This window comes from Ammospiza nelsoni, chromosome 1 (assembly GCF_027579445.1).
Source record: "Ammospiza nelsoni isolate bAmmNel1 chromosome 1, bAmmNel1.pri, whole genome shotgun sequence".
In the NCBI taxonomy this organism is placed as follows: domain Eukaryota; kingdom Metazoa; phylum Chordata; class Aves; order Passeriformes; family Passerellidae; genus Ammospiza; species Ammospiza nelsoni.
The window spans coordinates 154,481,457-154,499,725 of record NC_080633.1 but is presented as its reverse complement, the minus strand read 5'-3'; the positions used below and the strand labels follow the sequence as shown (position 1 = coordinate 154,499,725).

The 18,269-nt window shown below is 44.0% G+C and overlaps 1 protein-coding gene and 1 long non-coding RNA gene across 4 annotated transcripts; one reads left to right on the top strand and one right to left on the bottom strand.

Moving 5' to 3' along the window:
• Positions 1-3,556: 3,556 nt before the first annotated feature.
• Positions 3,557-4,383, top strand: LOC132082731 (uncharacterized). Of its 3 annotated transcripts, none has more exons than XR_009419852.1 (3): positions 3,557-3,773; positions 4,002-4,131; positions 4,222-4,383. It is a non-coding gene; the product is annotated as an uncharacterized LOC132082731 (long non-coding RNA). The 3 variants fall into 3 exon arrangements; XR_009419849.1 differs by having other exon boundaries at positions 4,002-4,141; XR_009419847.1 differs by having other exon boundaries at positions 4,002-4,151.
• VPS28 (VPS28 subunit of ESCRT-I) lies at positions 4,046-18,238 on the bottom strand. Its single transcript, XM_059487125.1, has 10 exons — positions 17,943-18,238; positions 17,795-17,823; positions 17,447-17,484; positions 16,141-16,230; positions 15,891-15,996; positions 12,857-12,958; positions 11,188-11,241; positions 8,159-8,250; positions 4,222-4,382; positions 4,046-4,141 (listed from the first exon to the last, which is right to left on the bottom strand). The coding sequence occupies exons 1-9, from the start codon at positions 18,166-18,168 to the stop codon at positions 4,265-4,267; spliced, it is 855 nt and encodes a 284-aa protein (XP_059343108.1). The 5' UTR covers positions 18,169-18,238; the 3' UTR covers positions 4,046-4,141; positions 4,222-4,264.
• Positions 18,239-18,269: the final 31 nt, after the last annotated feature.

The following is an 18,269-nucleotide window of genomic DNA, read 5'->3' as shown; positions in this document are numbered from 1 at the left end:
CATGGGGACAGACAAGGGGACATGGGGACAGTGGGACAGATGGACACGGGGACACAGGGATGTGGGGACACTGGGCTGGATGGACATGGGGACATGGAGACATGGGGATGGACAGACACAGGGACACTGGGACAGACGGACACAGGGACGTGGGGCCACTGGGACGCTGGGATGGACAGACATGGGGATGTCACGAGTGTCACAGGTGTCACAGGGTGTCACAACACGTCACAGCGTGTCACAGGTGTCACAGGTGTCACAGGTGTCACAGCGTGTCACAGCGTGTCACAGCATGTCACAGGTGTCACAGGTGTCACAGGTGTCACAGGTGTCACAGCGTGTCCTGGCTCAGGGTGACACAGCCGAGCCCGACCGTGGCCTCACCACTCACTGGTGTCCCAGGGCCACCGTGTCCCCATGTCCCCATGTCCCTGTGTCCCTGTGTCTGTCTGTCCCCGTGTCCCCATGTCCCTGTCCATCTGTGTCCCCATGTCACTCTATCCCCATGTCCCTGTCCCCATGTCCCCATGTCCATCCCAGTGTCCCCATGTCCCCCTGAATCCCCATATCCCCGTGTCCCCATGTCCCCATGTCCCCATGTCCCTGTGTCCCCATGTCCCCAGGTCCGTGTGTCCATCTCAGTGTCCCCATGTCCCCATGTCCCACTGTGTCCCTGTGTCCCCGTATCCCTGTGTCTGCCTGTCCCGGTGTCCCTGTGCCTGTCTGTCCCCATGTCCCTGTGTCCATCTCAGTGTCCCCCTGTCCCCATGTCCCACTGTGTCCCTGTGTCCCCGTGTCCCCCTGAATCCCCATGTCCCCGTGTCCCCATGTCCCCAGGTCCGTGTGTCCATCTCAGTGTCCCCATGTCCCCATGTCCCACTGCATCCCCATGTCCCCACGTCCCCGTGTCCCCGTGTCCCCATGTCCATCCCAGTGTCCCTGTGTCCCTGTGTCCCTGTGTCCATCTCAGTCCCCCATCAATTTGGGGGAAAAAATTGGGAATTAGGGAAAAAAATCAGGGATTTCGGGGGGCAAATGGGAATTTTGGGGAAATAACATCAGAATTCAGGGGAAGTTGGGATGTGGGGGAAAAATTGAGAATTTAGGGAGAAAACCAGGAAATTTTTGGGAAAAAAGGGGAACTTTGGAGGGGAATATTGGGGAGAAATTGGGAATTTTGGGGGAGAAATTGGGACTTGAGGTATAAAATGGAGTTTTGGGGGAAAATTGGGAATTTAGGGAGAAAACCAGATATTTTTTGGGGAAAAAGGGGAATTTTGGAGGGAAAATTAGGAAAAAATTGGGGGAAAGTTGGAAATTTGGGGGGAAAAATGGCAATTTTGGGGAAATAACATCAGAATTCGGGGGAAGTTGGGATTTTGGGAAGAAAATTGGGCGTTTTGGGAGAAAAATCAGGAATTTTAGCGGAAAAATTTGGATTTTGGGAGAAAAGTTGGGAATTTAGGCGGAAAAACAGGAATTTTTTTTTTTTAAAAAATGGAATTTTGGAGGGAAAACTAGAGAAAAAAAAAAATTGGGGATTTTGGGGGAAATGTTGGGAATTTCGGGGAAATTCCTGGGAATTTGTGGCAAAAATTCATAAATGCGGAGGCAAAAAATGAAGAATTTGGGGTAAAAATTTGGAAGTTTTGGGGAAAAGAAGCACAAAGTTTTGGGGCAAAAAACCGATGACGTCATCAGGATCCCCTCCCCTCCGCCCCGGTGGATTCCTGGAATTCCCAAAATCCCCAAAATCCCCAAAATCCCCGGAATTCCGTCAGGGGGCGGCCCCGGGGGCCGGGGCAAAATCCGGGAACTGCGACCGGGACAAACTGGGACGGACCGGGACGGACCGGGATGGACTGGGATGGGACTGGGATAAACTGGGATGGACTGGGATGGGACTGGGATAAACTGGGAGGGACTGGGATGGACTGGGAGGGACTGGGATAAACTGGGATGGACTGGGATGGGACTGGGATAAACTGGGATGGACTGGGATGGGACTGGGATAAACTGGGAGGGACTGGGACGGACTGGGAGGGACTGGGATGGACTGGTCCGGACTGGTTTGGACCGGTTTGGACTGGGAATTCTTCCCCATTTGATCCAGTAACAGCAAGAAAATAAAGGAATTTTTCACAGATTTTTGGGATTTTTTTCTCCTCCCATTTATTATCCCAAACTCCTGCTGGCTGCAGTGTGGACTGGTCTGGACTGGTTTGGATTGGTGTGAACTGGTTTGGACTGGTCTGGACTGCTCTGGATTGGTGTGAACTGGTCTGGACTGGTCTGGACTGGTTTGGACTGGTTTGGATTGGTTTGGACTGGTCTGGACTGGTGTGAACTGGTTTGGACTGGGAGGTTCCCAGTTGGATCCAACAAATGCCAGTTTTATCCAAGATTTTGGTGATTTTTGGGATTGGACTCTGGTTTGAACCGGTCTGGACTGGTCTGGACTGGTTTGAACTGGTCTGGACTGGTTTGAACCGGTCTGGACTGGTCTGGACTGGTTTGAACTGGCTTGAACTGGTTTGGACTGGGAGATTCCCAGTTGGATGCAATAAATCCCAATTAAATCACAGATTTTTGGGATTGGGCTCTGGTTTGGACTGGTTTTTACTGGTTTTACTGGTTTGGACTGGTCTGAACTGGCTTGGATTGGTTTAAACTGGTTTGAACTGGTTTGCACGGGGAGGTTCCCAGTTGGATGCAATAAATCGCAATTAAATCAAAGATTTTTGGGATTGGGCTCTGGTCTGGGCTGGTTTGGACACGTTTAAACTGGTCTGGACTGGTCTGAACCAGGAATGACTCCAACAAACAGCAAGAAAATAAAAGAATTTTACAAAGGAATTTTTTTGGAGATTTTTGGGATTTTTCTCCTCCCATTTATTATCCCAAACTTCTGCTGGCTCCAGAACTGGTCTGAGCTGGTTTAAACTGGTTTGAACTGGTTTGGATTGGTCTGAACTGGGAATGACTCCAAGAAACAGCAAGAAAATAAAGGAATTTTTCACAGATTTTGGGATTTTTGAGATTTTTCTCCTCCCGTTTATTCCCAAACTTCTGCTGGCTCCAGTTTGAACTGGTCTGAACCGGTTTTTACTGGTTTGGACTGGTTTGGATTGGTTTGAACTGGGAATGGCTCCCAGTTCGATCCAATAACACCGAGAAAATAAAGGAATTTTGCCCAAATTTTTGGTTTTTTTCTCCTCCCATTTATCCCAAATTTCTGCTGGCTCCAGTGTGAACTGGTCTGAGCTGGTTTAAACTGGTTTGAACTGGTTTGGATTGGTCTGGACTGGGAATGACTCCAAGAAACAGCAGGAAAATAAAGAAATTTTTCACAGATTTTTGGGATTTTTCTCCTCCCATTTATTATCCCAAACTTCTCCTGGCTCCAGTTTGAACTGGTCTGGACTGGTTTGGACTGGTCTGGACTGGTTTGGACTGGTCTGGACTGGTTTGGACTGGTTTAAAGTGGGAATGACTCCAAGAAACAGCAAGAAAATAAAGGAATTTTTCACAGATTTTGGAGATTTTTGGGATTTTCCTCCTCCCATTTATTATCCCAAATTTCTGCTGGCTCCAGTTTGAACTGGTCTGAACCGGTTTAAACTGGTTTTTACTGGTTTGGACTGGGAACGGCTCCCAGCTTGATCCAATCTCTACAAGACAATAAAGGAATTTCTCACGGATTTTTGGGATTTTTCTCCCCCCATTTATTATTCCCAACTTCTGCTGGCTGCGGTCTGACCCGGTTTTTGCGGGTTTTCTGCCGGATTTTGCCATTTTTGCGGGTTTTTGCGTTTTTTGCAGGTTTCTGCAGGTTTTTGCAGGTTTTTGCGATTTTTGCGGGTTTTTGCAGGTTTCTGCGGGTTTTTGTGGGTTGTTGCGGGTTTCTGCGGGTTTTTGCCGGTTTCTGCGGGTTTTTGCCGTTTTTTGCGGGTTTTTGCGGGTTTTTGTGGGTTTTTGGGGGTTTTTGCCGGTTTTTGCAGGTTTTTGCTGGTTTTTGTGGGTTTTTTCCGTTTTTTGCGGGTTTCTGCGGGTTTTTTCCGGTTTTTGCGGGTTTCTGTGGGTTTTTGCGTGTTTTTGTGTGTTTTTGCCGGTTTCTGCAGGTTTCTGCGGGTTTCTGCGGGTTTCTGCGGGTTTTTGCCATTTTTTTGCGGGTTTTTGCGGGTTTTTGCATTTTTTGTGGGTTTCTGCGGGTTTCTGCAGGTTTTTGCGGGTTTTTGGGGGTTTTTGTGGGTTCGGGGCGCTCTCAGGCGTGCAGGAAGCGGTTGAAGGCGTTGTAGGCGGACTCGAGGTCGAAGAGCATCTGACGCACCTGGGAATCGTCCAGCTCGTCCGACGCCGACATCGCGCTCAGCGTCTGCAGCCTGGGGGAATTCGGGACCAAACTCCCAAAATTGCTCCCAGAAATCCCCAAAAATATCCCCAAAAATATTCCCGAAACCGCCCCCAAAGCGTCCTGGAAACACCCTGAAAGTATCTTCAGAAACTCTTCCGAAACGCCAAAAAAAAAAAAAACAACCTCAAATAATTTCCCCAAAAGTTCCTAAATTCCAAAAGGAATTCCCCTTAAAATTCACAAAACAATCCTCCAAAAATTCTCAAAAAAAATTCCAAAAAAAATTCCCAAAATTTTCTAGAAAATTATAGAAAAAAATCCCAAATTTTCCCCCGATTCCCGAAAAATCAAAATTCCCGAAAAAATCCGAGTTCCCCAAATTGCCCGAATTCCGCTCCCAAACTCCTCATTCCCAGAGCCCCAAACTCGCCCGAGGCCGACGTCGCGCTCAGCGTCTGCAGCCCGAGGGAAACTCGGGGCTCAATTTCTTGGGAAAAACATTCCCAACATTTCCAGAATATTCCCCAAAATATTCCCCAAAGCATCCCCAAATCATCCTAAAAAACACCTACGAAAATATCCTAGAAAATCGCCCCCAAAAAATTCTTTAAGAAGTCCAAAAAATTCCCCAAAAAACTTCCACGATTTGCCCAAAAAAGTCACCAAACAAATCCCCCAAAATTCCAGAAGAGGATCAAAAAATACTGAAAAATCTTCCCAAAATTTTCTAGAAAATTCCAGAAAAAAAAATCAGAAAAAAAAATCCCAATTTTTCCCACTATTCCTGAAAAAAATGATGAAAATTCCTAAAAATCTCTGAAAATTTTCAGAAAAAAAATCAAAGTTTTCCCCTAAATAAAACGAAAATCCCAAAAGTGCCAGAGCTGCGCTCCCAAATCCCAACCTCGTCCTGTTCAGCATTCGCAGCCTCAGCAAATCCCAGAGAAAATTCCCTGAAAATTCCCAAGTTTTACAAATAAAACCCTTCAATTTAAAAAAAAGTCCTCAGATTCCCAAAAAGTTCCCAAAATTTCCCCAAATTCCCCGAATTTCACTCCCAAACCCCCCAGTCCCAAACTCGTCCCCGGCCGACACCGCGCTCAGCGTCTGCAGCCCGGGGGAAATTGGGATCAAATCCCCAAAATTATTCCCAGAATTCCCAAAAAATTCCCCAAAGTATTCCCAAAACCACCCCCAAAACGTCCTGGAAATATCCTGAAAATATCTTTAAAAACTCTTCCAAAACTAAAAAAAAAAAATCTTAAATAATTCCCAAAAAATTCCCAAATTCCAAAAGAAATTCCCCTCGAAATTCACAAAACAATCCTCCAAAGAGTCTCAAAAAATTCACAAAATTTTCGAGAAAATCGCTGAAAAAATCCAAATTAAAAATCCCAATTTTTTTTGAATATTCCTTAAAAAATTCTGAAAAGCTTCCAAGTTTCTGAAAAAATTTTAAAAAAATCCTAATCTTCCCCAAAATCCCTGAAAATGCCCCAAAATTGCCAGAATTTCTCTCCCAAATGCCCCAATCCCAAACTCATCTGGGGCTGAAGAAAATTCAGGATGGAATTCATGGGAAAAACCTTCCCAAAATACCCTGAGAAACCTTTAAAAGTTCTTCAAAAAATCCAAAAACATTCTTCAAAAATATCCCAAAATTCCCAAAAGATTTCCCTCAAAATTCCCAAAAACCCCCCCCCCAAACATCCCCCCAGAATTTTCCCAAAAAAATCGCAAAAAAACCCCCAAAAATCTCAAAAAAACCCAAAAAATTAAAAACGAAATCCCCCTGAAATCCCCGAAAAATTCTCCCAAAATTCCCTGAAAATTCCCCAAAATCCTCCCAAAATAGATCCAGAAGAACCCCCAAAATATCCGGAAAACATCTGGAAAAATTGCCCAATTTTTTTTAACATTTTTTTTTTCAATTCCCACAATTCCGCCCCAAAAATTCCCAAGAAGTTCCAAAAAAATTCCCCAAATTCTGGGATCTCAAACTGGTCCCAATCAGTGTCTGAGGCTTGAACAAATCCAGGATGGAATTCCCTGGAAAAATTCCCCAAATCCTCCAAACAATTCCCAAAATTCCCATTTTTCCCAAAAGAAAAAATGACCCAAAAAATCCCCAAAAGCCCCAAAAGTCAGAAAAGTTCCCAAAAAAATTCCCAAAATTCCTGAGAATAATTCCTAAAAAATTCCCAAATTCTCCTTCAAAAATTCCGGAAAAAAAAAAAAATCCCCAAAAATTTCCAAATTTCCTGCAACGCTTCCCTAAATTTCTGAGAAAATTCCCCAAAAATTGGCGGAAAAATTCTTGAAAATTTTTCAAAATAGTCCAGAAAATTCCCCCAAATTCCCAGAATTCCCAAATCCCTCAATCCTGGGATCCCCAACTCCTCCCAGGCAGCGTCGGCAGCCGGGGCAATTCTGGCATCAAATCCCCAAAAATTTCCAAAATTCTCCAAAAAATCCCCCCCCAAAACTCTCAAGATTCCCAAAACAATTCCACAAAAAATCCTCAAAAAAATCTCCAAGAATTCTCCAAAGAGGCCTAAAAATATTTTTTTTTTAAGGATACATTTTCACAGAACTCCTGAAAAGTCCGCAATGAATTCCCAAATTTTCACCAAAAGATTCTGAAAAAACTCCCCAAAAATCCCAAATTTTCCCCAAATCCCTGAAAAATCCCTCCAAAACTCCCTGAAAAGAATCTCTCAAATTCTCCCCAAAATAACCTAAAAATTCACAAAAAAACCCCAATTCCCCTGAAATTCTCCAAAAATCCACAAAATTCTCCAAAAATCCACAAAATTCTCAAAAACCCCTGAAAATTTTCAAAAAATCCCCCTGATATTGCCCTAAAGTTCTTTGGAAATCCCTAAAAAAATCCCTAAAATTCGCCCCAAAATCACCAAAATTTTGCCCACAAAAAACCCCAAAAAATCCGAAATTTTCCCCCAAAATCCCAAATTTTCCCCAAATCCCAAATGTTCCCAAAATCCCGAACGTTCCCCAAAATCCCAAATGTTCCCCAAATCTCAAACGTCCCCAAAATCCCGAACGTTCCCCCAAAATCCCAAACGTTCCCCAAAATCCCAAACGTTCCCCAAATCCCAAACATTCCCCAAATCCCAAACGTTCCCCAAAATCCCAAACGTTCCCCAAATCCCAAACGTTCCTTAAAATCCCAAATGTTCCCCAAAATCCCAAACGTTCCCCAAATCCCGAACATTCCCCAAATCCCAAACGTTCCCCAAATCCCAAACGTTCCCCAAATCCCGAACGTTCCCCAATCCTGGACATTCCCCCAATCCCAAACGTTCCCCCAAAATCTCAAACGTTCCCCAAATCCCGAACGCTCCCCAAAATCCCAAATGTTCCCCAAATCCCAAATGTTCCCCAATCCCAAACGTTCCCCAAATCCGAAATGTTCCCCAAATCCCAAACGTTCCCCCAATCCCGGACGTTCCCCAAAATCCCAAATGTTCCCAAAATCCTGAACGTTCCCCAAAATCCCGAATGTTCCCCAAATCCCAAACGTTCCCCAAAATCCCAAACGCCCCCCAATCCCGAACATTCCCCAAATCCCAAACGTTCCCCAAATCCCGAATGTTCCCCAATCCTGGACATTCCCCCAATCCCAAATGTTCCCCAAATCCCGAACGTTCCCCAAATCCCGAACGTTCCCCAAATCCCGAACGTTCCCCCAAATCCCAAACGTTCCCCAAATCCCGAATGTTCCCCAAATCCCGAACGTTCCCCCAAATCCCAAAGGTTCCCCAAATGCCAAATGTCGCTGACCACTGGTTGACTTTGAGGCGTCCCTCGAAGTCGGGGGGCAGGGAGCTCATCCTGGTCATCGTCTCCATGAGCTCCCGCAGGTCCGGCTGGATCTGGAAAAGCACCGGTGCCCCAACTTCCGCAACTTCCCCCATTTTTGGGGGAATTTTTGAGATTTTTTTTTTTAATTTTTGGGGAATTTTTTTGGAGTTTTTTTGGAATTTTGAGAATTTTTGGGGAATTTTTGGGGAATTTTTTTTTTAATTTTGAGAATTTTTGGGGAATTTTTTGGGAATTTCTTGAGAATTTTTGGGGAATTTTTTTTTTTAATTTCTTGGGAATTTTTTGGGAATTTTTTGGTGAATTTTTTGGGAATTGTTGGGGAATTTTTGGGGAACTTTTTGGAATTTTTTCGGAATTTTGAGAAATTTTGGGGAATTTTTTGGGAATTTTTTGGGGAATTTTTTGGGAATTTTTTTTGAATTTTGAGAATTTTTGGAGAATTTTTTGGGAATTTTTTGGGGATTTTTTGGGAATTTTTTGGAATTTTTTGGGAATTTTTTTGGTGAATTTTTTGGGAATTGTTTGGGAATTTTGGGGGAATTTTTTGGGAATTTTTTGGAATTTTTTCGGAATTTTGAGAAATTTTTGGGAATTTTTTGGGAATGTTGAGAATTTTTTGGGATTTTTTTTTGAATTTCTTGGGAAATTTTGGGGAATTTTTTGGGAATTTTTTGGGAATTTTTTTTGAATGTTGAGAATTTTTTGGGAATTTTTTGGAATTTTTTGGGAATTTTTGGGGAATTTTTTGGTGAATTTTTTGGGAATTTTTTGGTGAATTTCGGGAGACTTGTTGGGATTTTTTTTTTAATTTTTGGGGCGATTTCTGTGGAATTTTTGGGAGGGTTTGGAGGGATTTGAAAGGATTTTTTTCAGATTTCTTTTCACTTCTTTTTGCGGATTCTTTTCATTTTTCTGAATTTTTGCGTGTGACTTTTATGAACTTTTGGGGGAAATTCTGGGGTTTTTAAGGAATTTTTAGTAAGGAATTTTTGTGAATTTTTGGGGAATTTTTGGAGTATTTTGGGGAAGGTTTTTTGAATTTTTGGGGAAATTTTGAGGAGAATGTTTTGAGAATTTTGGGGGATTTTGGGGAATTTTTTGGGGAAATTTTTTGAGACTTTTGGACGAATTTTGGGGCCACTTTTCCCTGAATTTCAGGGAATTTGAGGGGAATTTGAGGGAATTCAGGGTTGGCAGGGAGCTCACCCGGGTCAGCGTCTCCAGCAGCTCCGGCTGCAGCTGCAATTTGGGAATTTGGGGAATTTTTTGGGATTTTGGGAATTTTTCGGAGAAATTCTGTGGGGATTTGGGGTGGGTTTAATAGAGGTTATGGGAATTTTAGGGATTTTTCGGTGATTTTTTTCACTTTTTTGGGGGATTTTAAAAAAATTTTTTAGGATTTTTGAGGGGGATTTCAGAGAATTTTGGGGAGAATTGCAGAAAACTTTCTGCAGGTGGAAGGGGGATTTTGAGGAACATTTTTGGAATTTTTCAGCAGAAGCTTTGGGGAACTTTGGGTGAAATTTCTGGGAATTTTTCAGGATTTTTGGGGAGTTTTTAGGAGGATTTTTTGACATTGGGGGGGTTAGAAAACTTCAAGAAAAGTTTTGGGATTATTTGAGGCATTTTTGGAGAATTTTGGGGGATTTTTAGGGAGGTTTTAGTGAGGAATTCGAGAGTTTTGGGGATTTTTGGGAATTTTTGGGGGAAGGAATTGGGGAAGTTTGAAGGGAATTTTTGGGAAAATTTTTGGGAATCTTGAGGGAATTTTTGGGAAAATTTTTGTGGAATTTTTTGGGAAGGGCCATGGGGGCAGGGAGCTCAGCCGGGTCAGCAGCTCCGGCTGCAGCTGCAATTCGGGAATTTTGGGGAATTTTTAGAATTTTTGGGAGATTTTGGGAAGTTTAGGAATTTTGGGGGAATTTTGGGAAGGGAGTTTGAGGGGTTTTAGGGAGATTTTGGAGAATTTTTAGAGAGTTTTTTTGTATTTTCTGAATTTTTGGGGGGAATTTTTCAGGAAATCTTTTAGGAATTTTTAGGGTTTTTTGTAATTTTTGGGGAAATTCTGAGAGTTTTTAGGGGTGTTTTAGGTGATGTTTTGAGTAGGAATTGGGGAATTTCAGGGAATTTATCGGAGAATTTAAGGGAGTTTTTGGGAATTTCTTTGGGGATTTTTTACTGGCAAGTTATTGGAGGTTTTGGGGGAATTTTGGCGGAATTTTTTTGCAAATTTCTGGGAATTATTGAGACAGGAATGGGAAAATTTGGGGAATTTTGGGGGGGTTCTAGGAAGATTTTGGGGGAAATTTTCTGGCAAATTTTGCAGCATTTTTTGGATGATTTTATATTGGGATTTTTTTTGGTTATTTGGGGAATTGTAGGGGATTCTTTTTTAATTTGGGAGGATTTTTAAGGAATTTTTAGTGAAATTTCGGAGAATTTTAAGGAGGGTTTTAGAGAGTTTTGTCACTTCTTGGGGAAAGTTTTTCTCATTTTTTAGCTGAATCTGGAAGGATTTTAAAAAATTTTGGCAGATTTTTGGGGAATTTTTTGGGAAATTTTGGAGGAATTTGTGGCAGATTTTGGGGAGTTTGGGGAATTTTGGGGGAATTTTCGGGAAATTTTTGGGGGCTTTTGTGGGGCTCAGGGGGTTTGTTAGGGATTCTTTGGGGGTCTTTAGGGATCTTTTCGGGGATCTTTTGGAGAATTTCAACAATTTTGGGGGGTTTTTTGTGCATTTTTAAGGGATTTTTTTTGGAAACAGGTATTTTTAATTTTGGGGTATTTTTAGGGATTCTTGGGGAATTTTAGGAGGTTTTTAGGGACTGATTTTTGTGTATTTTGAGGAGGTATTTTGGGTAAATTTGGGGGAATTTTGGAAGAATTTTCTTGGATTCTTTGGGCAAATTTTTGTGTGTTTTTAGGGGAATTTCCAGGGAGCTTTTCTGCATTTTTTGTTGTTTTGGGGGATTTTGGGGAGTTCCCACCTCGTCCATGGCGCGGATCTCCAGGCGCAGTTTGTCCATGACTGTGATGAAAAGCTGAAAACCCCAATGCAAATTTGGAATCAGCCTCAGCCCAAACGGCCCAAAAGCAAAAAAAAATCCCCCCCAAAATCCCCAAAAACCGGACAAAATGTCCCCCAAAATCCCCAAAATAATCCCCCCAAAAATCAACAAAATGGGCCCAAAATTCCACAAAAAATTCCAAAAAATGCCCCCCAAGGTCACAACATGGCCCCCAAAAAGTACCTAAAAAAAATCCAGAACAATAAAAAATCGCCTTCTAAAAATTCCCCCAAATTAACAAAATGCCCCCAAAATGCCCCCAAAAAATCTTCCCAAAAAAAAATCACGAAATGGCCCCTAAAAATTTCCCAGAAATCTCAAAAAAACCCCAAACCAAATAAACCGCCAAAATAACAAAAAATCCCCAACCATCCCCGAAAAGTCCCCCCCAAAAATCTCTAAAATTTACCCCCCAAAAAATTTCTCAAAATAGTAACAAAAAAAAAAATATCCCTCAAAAATTCTCAAAAAAATCTCCCAAAAATCCAAAATAACCCAAAAAATTGTCCAAAAATCCACAAAGAATCCCCCAAAAAATCCCCCCAAAAGATCCAAAATAATCCCCAAAAAATCCTCAAAAATCCCAAAAATCTCCCTCCAAGAAACCCTAGAATTCTCCGAAAAATCCAAAATAATCCCAAGATTTCCTAAAAAAACCCCAAAAATTCCTAAAAGTCCCCCAAAAAATCCCAAAATACCACCAAAAAAATTAAAACGATCCAAAAACATCACCAAAAAGTCACAAAAAATACCCCCAAAATCCTCAAAAGATCACAAAAAAATCCAAAAAATTTCCCAAAAATCTTCAAACCCCCCCAAACATTCCTAAAACCCAAAAGTTCCCCCAAAATTTCCCCAAAATTTCCATAAAATTTTGATTTTTGCACAGAGCAAGATGATGTCGTTGATGCAGCGGTTCAGGTTCCCAAACAATTCCCCAGAAAATCCCCCAAAAAATCACAAAAATTCCCCCCCAAAATCCTCCCAAAAAATTTTTAAAAACCCTCAAAAAAAATCCCCCAAAAATTCCAAAATAATCCCCCAAAAAATCCATTAAAAATCCCCAAAAGCGATTCCTACAAATCCCCCCAAGAAATCCCAAAAAAAAACCCCAAAACCTCAAAATAATCCCAAAAAACGTCCTAAAAATATCAGGGAAAAAAATTCCTAAAAATCCCCACAAAAATTTCCCAAAAAAATCTCCACAAAATACCCAAAAAATCCTCAAGGAATTTAAAGCAACCAAGCAATCACAAAATTATTCTAACAAATAAAAAAATTTTTGGTAAAACGCAAAAAAAATTCTAAAAATTCTTATTTAAAAAAAACCCTTAAAACGCTCAAAAAATTCCCAAAAAACTGTAAAAATTCTCAAATTTTTTTTTTGAAGAAAAAAAAAAAAAAAAAACAACCAAAAAATACCCCAAAAATCCTTTAAAAAATCACAAAAAAAATCACAAAACGTTTCGGAAAAAAAATCCAAAAAAATTCCCGAAATGCCCACAAACCCCCAATGGTCGAAAGGGCCCCGGAATTGCCCAAAGTGGCTGAAATTGGAAATTTGGAAATTTTGCGTTTGGGGTCGCACCGAGACGATGTCGGCGATGCAGCGGTTCAGGTTCCCCTTGTCGTCCCTGATGGTGATGGGCCGCTCCTCGCGGATCCGCTCCATGGCCAGCGGGCAGTCCAGCTGGGAATTCCCAAAATTCCCAAAATTCCCGAATTCCCAAAATCCCCAATCCACCCCCCAAGCTCAGAGCCAAAATTCCCAGCAGCTCCCAGAAAAATCCCCCCGAAAATCCCCAAACAACCCCCAAGAACTCCCACAGGATTCCCAAAAAACTCCTCCGAAAAATTTTAGCCCCCAAATTCCCAATCCCAAAATTCCCACAAAAAAAAAAACCCCAAAAATCCGAATTTTATCCCCAAATCTCCGAATTTCCCGTTGCCAAAATTCCCAGTTTTAGTCCCAAATTTCCCAGAAATTCCCCCAAAAATTTTCCCCCCAAAATTCCCAATTTCAGTTTCCAATTCCCAAAATTCCCCACATAAATTCCCAATCAAATCCCTTAAAAAACCCCAAAGTCCCAAGAAACTCCTAAAAACGTCCCGAAAACCTTCCCAAAAATTCCCAATTCACCCCCAAATGCTCAACCCCCAAATTCCAGACCTAAAATCCCCTGAAATTCCCACCAGAATTTAAAAAAATCCCCAAAGATTTCCCAATTCCCAGAAATTCCCACCAAAATCCCCCAAAAACTCCCAAGGATTCCCAATTTTACCCCCAAATTCCCAATTCCAGAATTCCAAATTCCAATCCCTAAAATTCCCACAAAAATTCCCAATTCCATCCATGGCCAGCGGCCGATCCAGCTGGGAATGCACAAAAATCCCCAAATTCCTCAATTTCCCAAATTTCCCAGAAATTCCTGTAAAAATCCCTCCAAGAATCCCCAAAATTCCCAGAAATTTCCACAAAAATTCCCAAAAAAGCTGCCCCAAAAGTTCCCATTTTACCCCTAAAATTCCCATTTTTCCCCAAATCCCCAATCCCATCCATGGCCAGGGGCCGATCCAGCTGCAATTCCCAAAAAATTCCCCAAAAATTCCCCAAAAATTCCCGAATTTCCTGAATTTCCCAAATTTCCAATCAGAAATTCTCAGAAAAATCCCCCCCGAAAAAACCAAATTCCCATTTTCTCCCCAAATGCCCCAATTCCATCCACGGCCTGGGGCCGATCCAGCTGGGAACGCACAAAAATTCCACAAATTCCTGAATTGCCCAAATTCGCCAAAATTTCCAGAAATTCCCAGAAAAATCCCCCCCAAAAAACCCCAAAAATCCCAGAATTCCCAGAAATTCCCACAAAAATTCCCACAAAAATCCCCCCAAATTCCCAATACCAAAATATCCAAATTTCAATTCCCAAAATTCCCACACAAAAAAACCCAAAAAATCCAAATTTTATTCCCAAATCCCCCAAATTTCCCATTCCCAAAATTCCCAATTTGAACTCCCCAATTTCAGCCCTGAAATTCCCAGACATTCCCACCACAATTCCCAAAAAACTTCCCCAAAATTCCCAATTTCACCCCCAAATTCCCAATCCCAAAATTCCAAATTTCCATTCCAGAAATGTCCAGTAAAATCCCCCCAAAAATTCCCATTAAAATTGCAATAAATTCCCAAAAATTCCCAATTTTCCCCACAAAAATGCCCAAAAAATCCCAATCCCAAAATGCCCAGAAAAAATTCCCAAAAAATCCCCCAAAATTCCCAATCCACTCCCCAATTTCAGACCCCAAATTGCCCCCAAAAAATCACATAAAAATCCCAAAATTCCAAGAAATTCTTTAAAAAGTTCTTCAAAAAATCCCCCAAATTTACCCCCAAATTCCCCATCCCAAAATTCCCATAAATTTCCATTAAAAAACCAAAATTCCCAATTTTATCCCCAAATTTCCCATTCCGAACATTCCCAAAAATTCCCACAGAAATCGCACTTTTAGTCTCAAATTCCCCACAAAAATTCCAAGAAATTCCTAAAAATATTCCCAAAAACTCCCCAAAAATTCCCAATCCCAAAATTCCCAGAAATCCCCACAAAAATCACCAAAAAATCCCTAAAAAGTTCCCCAAATTCCACCCAAAATTCCCAATTTTCCACCCTCAAAATTCCCAAATTTTTCCACTCCGCTTCTCAATTTCCCTCCAAAAATCCCAAATTTCACCCCAAATCTCCCAAATTTCACAAAAATTCCCAAATCCCAGAATCCCAAAAGTTTCAGCTCCACATCTCAATTTCCCTCCAAAAAATCCCAAATTCCGCTCAAATTTCGCCCAAATTTCACCTGAATTTTGCCCGATTTTCACCCAATTTCCACCCAAAATCCCCAAAACTCCAATCCCAAATTCCCAAAATTCCACCTCCAAATTCCCAAATTTTTCCACTCTGCTTCTCAATTTTCCTCAAGAAAATCCCAAATTTTGCTCAAATTTCGCTCAAATTTTGCCCCAAACCCCTGAAAATTTCACCCAAAATTCCTGAAATTCCCAAAGTTCCCAAAATTTGGGAATTCCCACCCGGAATTTGCGGCAGAAGTCGTCGATGGTGCCGATGTCCCCGCCCTGCACCTGCTTCCCACAACCCCGAAAAATTCCCGAAGTTTCATCCCAAATCTCCCAAATTTCACCCAAAATTCCCCAATTTTTGCCCAAAGTCCCAAAAATCCCAAATTCCCAAAATTCTCCCTGAAATTCCATCCCCAAATTCCCAAATGTTTCAGCTCCACATCCCAAATTCCCTCCAAAATCCCCAAACTTCACCTGAATTTCGCCCAATTTTCACCCAATTTTCGCCCAAAAATCCCCCAAATTTCACCAAAAATCTCTGAAATTCCAGATCCCAGAATCCAAACTTCCCAAAATTCCATCCAAAATTCCCAAAATTCCACCCTTAAAACTCCCAAGGTTTTCTGCTCCCAATCCTCAATTTCCCCCAAAAAATCCAAAACCGCTCAAAATTTTGCTCGGATTTCGCCCAATTTTCACCCGATTTTCGCCCAGAACCCCTCAAATTGTTCCCCGAATGCCCAAACTCCCCAAATTTGGGGATTCGCACCCGGAATTTGCGGCAGAAGTCGTCGATGGTGCCGATGTCCCCGCCCTGCACCTGCTTCAGCGCCGCCTTGAACTGCACCAGGAGCCGCGAGCACGCCGCCGTGTACCTGAGGGGTCCCCAATTTCCCCGCGCTTTTCCCCGATTTCTCCCCGTTTTTTGGGGGATTTTGGGTTCTTTGGGGTCTTGAGAGATTTAGGGAGATTTTGGGGGTTTTTTTTGGGGGTGTTTGGGGGTTTTTGGGGTCACTCACTCGTTGGGGGTGACGCAGTCTTTGATGTACGCCTTCTCCAGGGCCTGCAGCGTCTTCACCACCGCAAACAGCTCGGCCATGTTGTCGTACCTGGGCAAACTGGGTGAACTGGGAGGGACTGGGAGGGACTGGGATGGGACTGGGATGGACTGGGATTAACTGGGATGGATTGGGATGGACTGGGAGCCACTGGGATGGACTGGGAGGGACTGGGAGCGACTGGGAGGGACTGGGAGGGACTGGGAGGGACTGGGAGGGACTGGGATGGACTGGGAGGGACTGGGATGGACTGGGATGGACTGGGATGGACTGGGAGGGACTGGGAGGGACTGGGATGGACTGGGAGGGACTGGGAGGCACTGGGAGGGACTGGGAGGCACTGGGAGGGACTGGGAGGGACTGGGAGGGACTGGGAGCGACTGGGATGGGACTGGGGGGGACTGGGATGGGACTGGGATGGGACTGGGATGGGACTGGGAGGGACTGGGAGGGACTGGGGGGAACTGGGGGGGACTGGGGGGGACTGGGGAGCCTGGGAGGGACTGGGAGGGACTGGGAAGGACTGGGAAGGACTGGGAGGCACTGGGAGGCACTGGGATGGGACTGGGAGGGACTGGGATGGGACTGGGAGGGACTGGGATGGGACTGGGAGGGAATGGGAGGGACTGGGATGGGACTGGGAGGGACTGGGATGGACTGGGATGGACTGGGATGGACAGGAACAGCTCGGCCATGTTGTCGTACCTGGGCAAACTGGGTGAACTGGGAGGCACTGGGAAGGACTGGGATATACTGGGATTAACTGGGAGGGGATTAGGAGGGACTGGGATGAGATTGGGATGGACTGGGATAGACTGGGAGGTGCTGGGAGGAACTGGGATTGGACTGGGATGGACTGGGGTTAACTGGGAGGGACTGGGAGGGGATGGGGATGAACTGGGAGGCGGTAATGGGATACTGGGATTAACTGGGAAGGACTGGGAGGGGATTGGAATGGATTTGGACGGACTGGGATATACTGGGAGGGACTGGGATGGGATAATGTCATACTGGGATGGACTGGGATATACTGGGAGGGACTGGGATGGGATAACGTCATACTGGGATGGACTGGGATATACTGGGAGGGACTGGGATGGGGTAATGGGGAACTGGGAGGGACTGGGATGGGACTGGGATGGGACTGGGACGAACTGGGATTAGTCCCAACCCCCTCCACCCCTATCCCAAAATTCCAAAAAAAAAATCCAAAAAAATCCCCAAATTTCCCGAATTTCCCCAAAATTCCCGGCATTCCCCCACTCACTTCTCCCGTTCCCGGGCGTTCTTGTAGAGCTTCACCTCCTGCGGGGAGAGGAGACGGAAAATTCCCAAAAAATTCCCAAAAATTCCCCAAGATTTCCCAAAATTCCCGAAAAACCAAAATTCCCCAAAGTGCCAGGGCTCATTCCCGGCTATTTCCGGACATCCTCGGACATTTCCGACAATTTCCGGATATCTCCGGACATTTCCGACCATCTTCGGACATTTCCGGATATCTCCGGACATTTCCGACCATCTTCGGATATTTCCGGACACCCCCGGCTACTTCGGCTATTTCCGGACATTCCCGGACATTTCCGACCATTTCCGGACATTCCCGAGCCGCACTCACCTCATAAAGCTCCGGTTTATTCCCGGGCGCTGCAGTGTGAGGAAGGAAAGGGTTAAAAGGAGGGAATACCGGGAATCTCATCCCGGGAATTCCGGGATTATCCCGGCGATCCCATCCCGGGAATTTCGGGATCGTTCCCCGCTCTCACCGCCCATCGCGGCCGGGCCCGCGATGCCGTGAAACATCCCCGGCTGAGCCTGGAGGGCTCTGGGCCCTCTCCTCGATCCCGATACCGATCCCGACAATCCCGATAATCCCGACAATTCCGATCCCGATGATCCCGGTCCGGTCCCGGCGGCTCCGCGGCGCTTTCGCCTCTTTCCGTCAACACTCCCCCATTGTCCCTCCTCTTCCGGCGGGTTTCGGCATTTCATTGGCCCGACTACACAGCCGCTCTGTGTTCTCCTCGCTGATTAGCTCTTAGAGCTGTCAATCGAGAGAGTTGCCAAGCGACGCCGCCATGTTTACCCCAGCT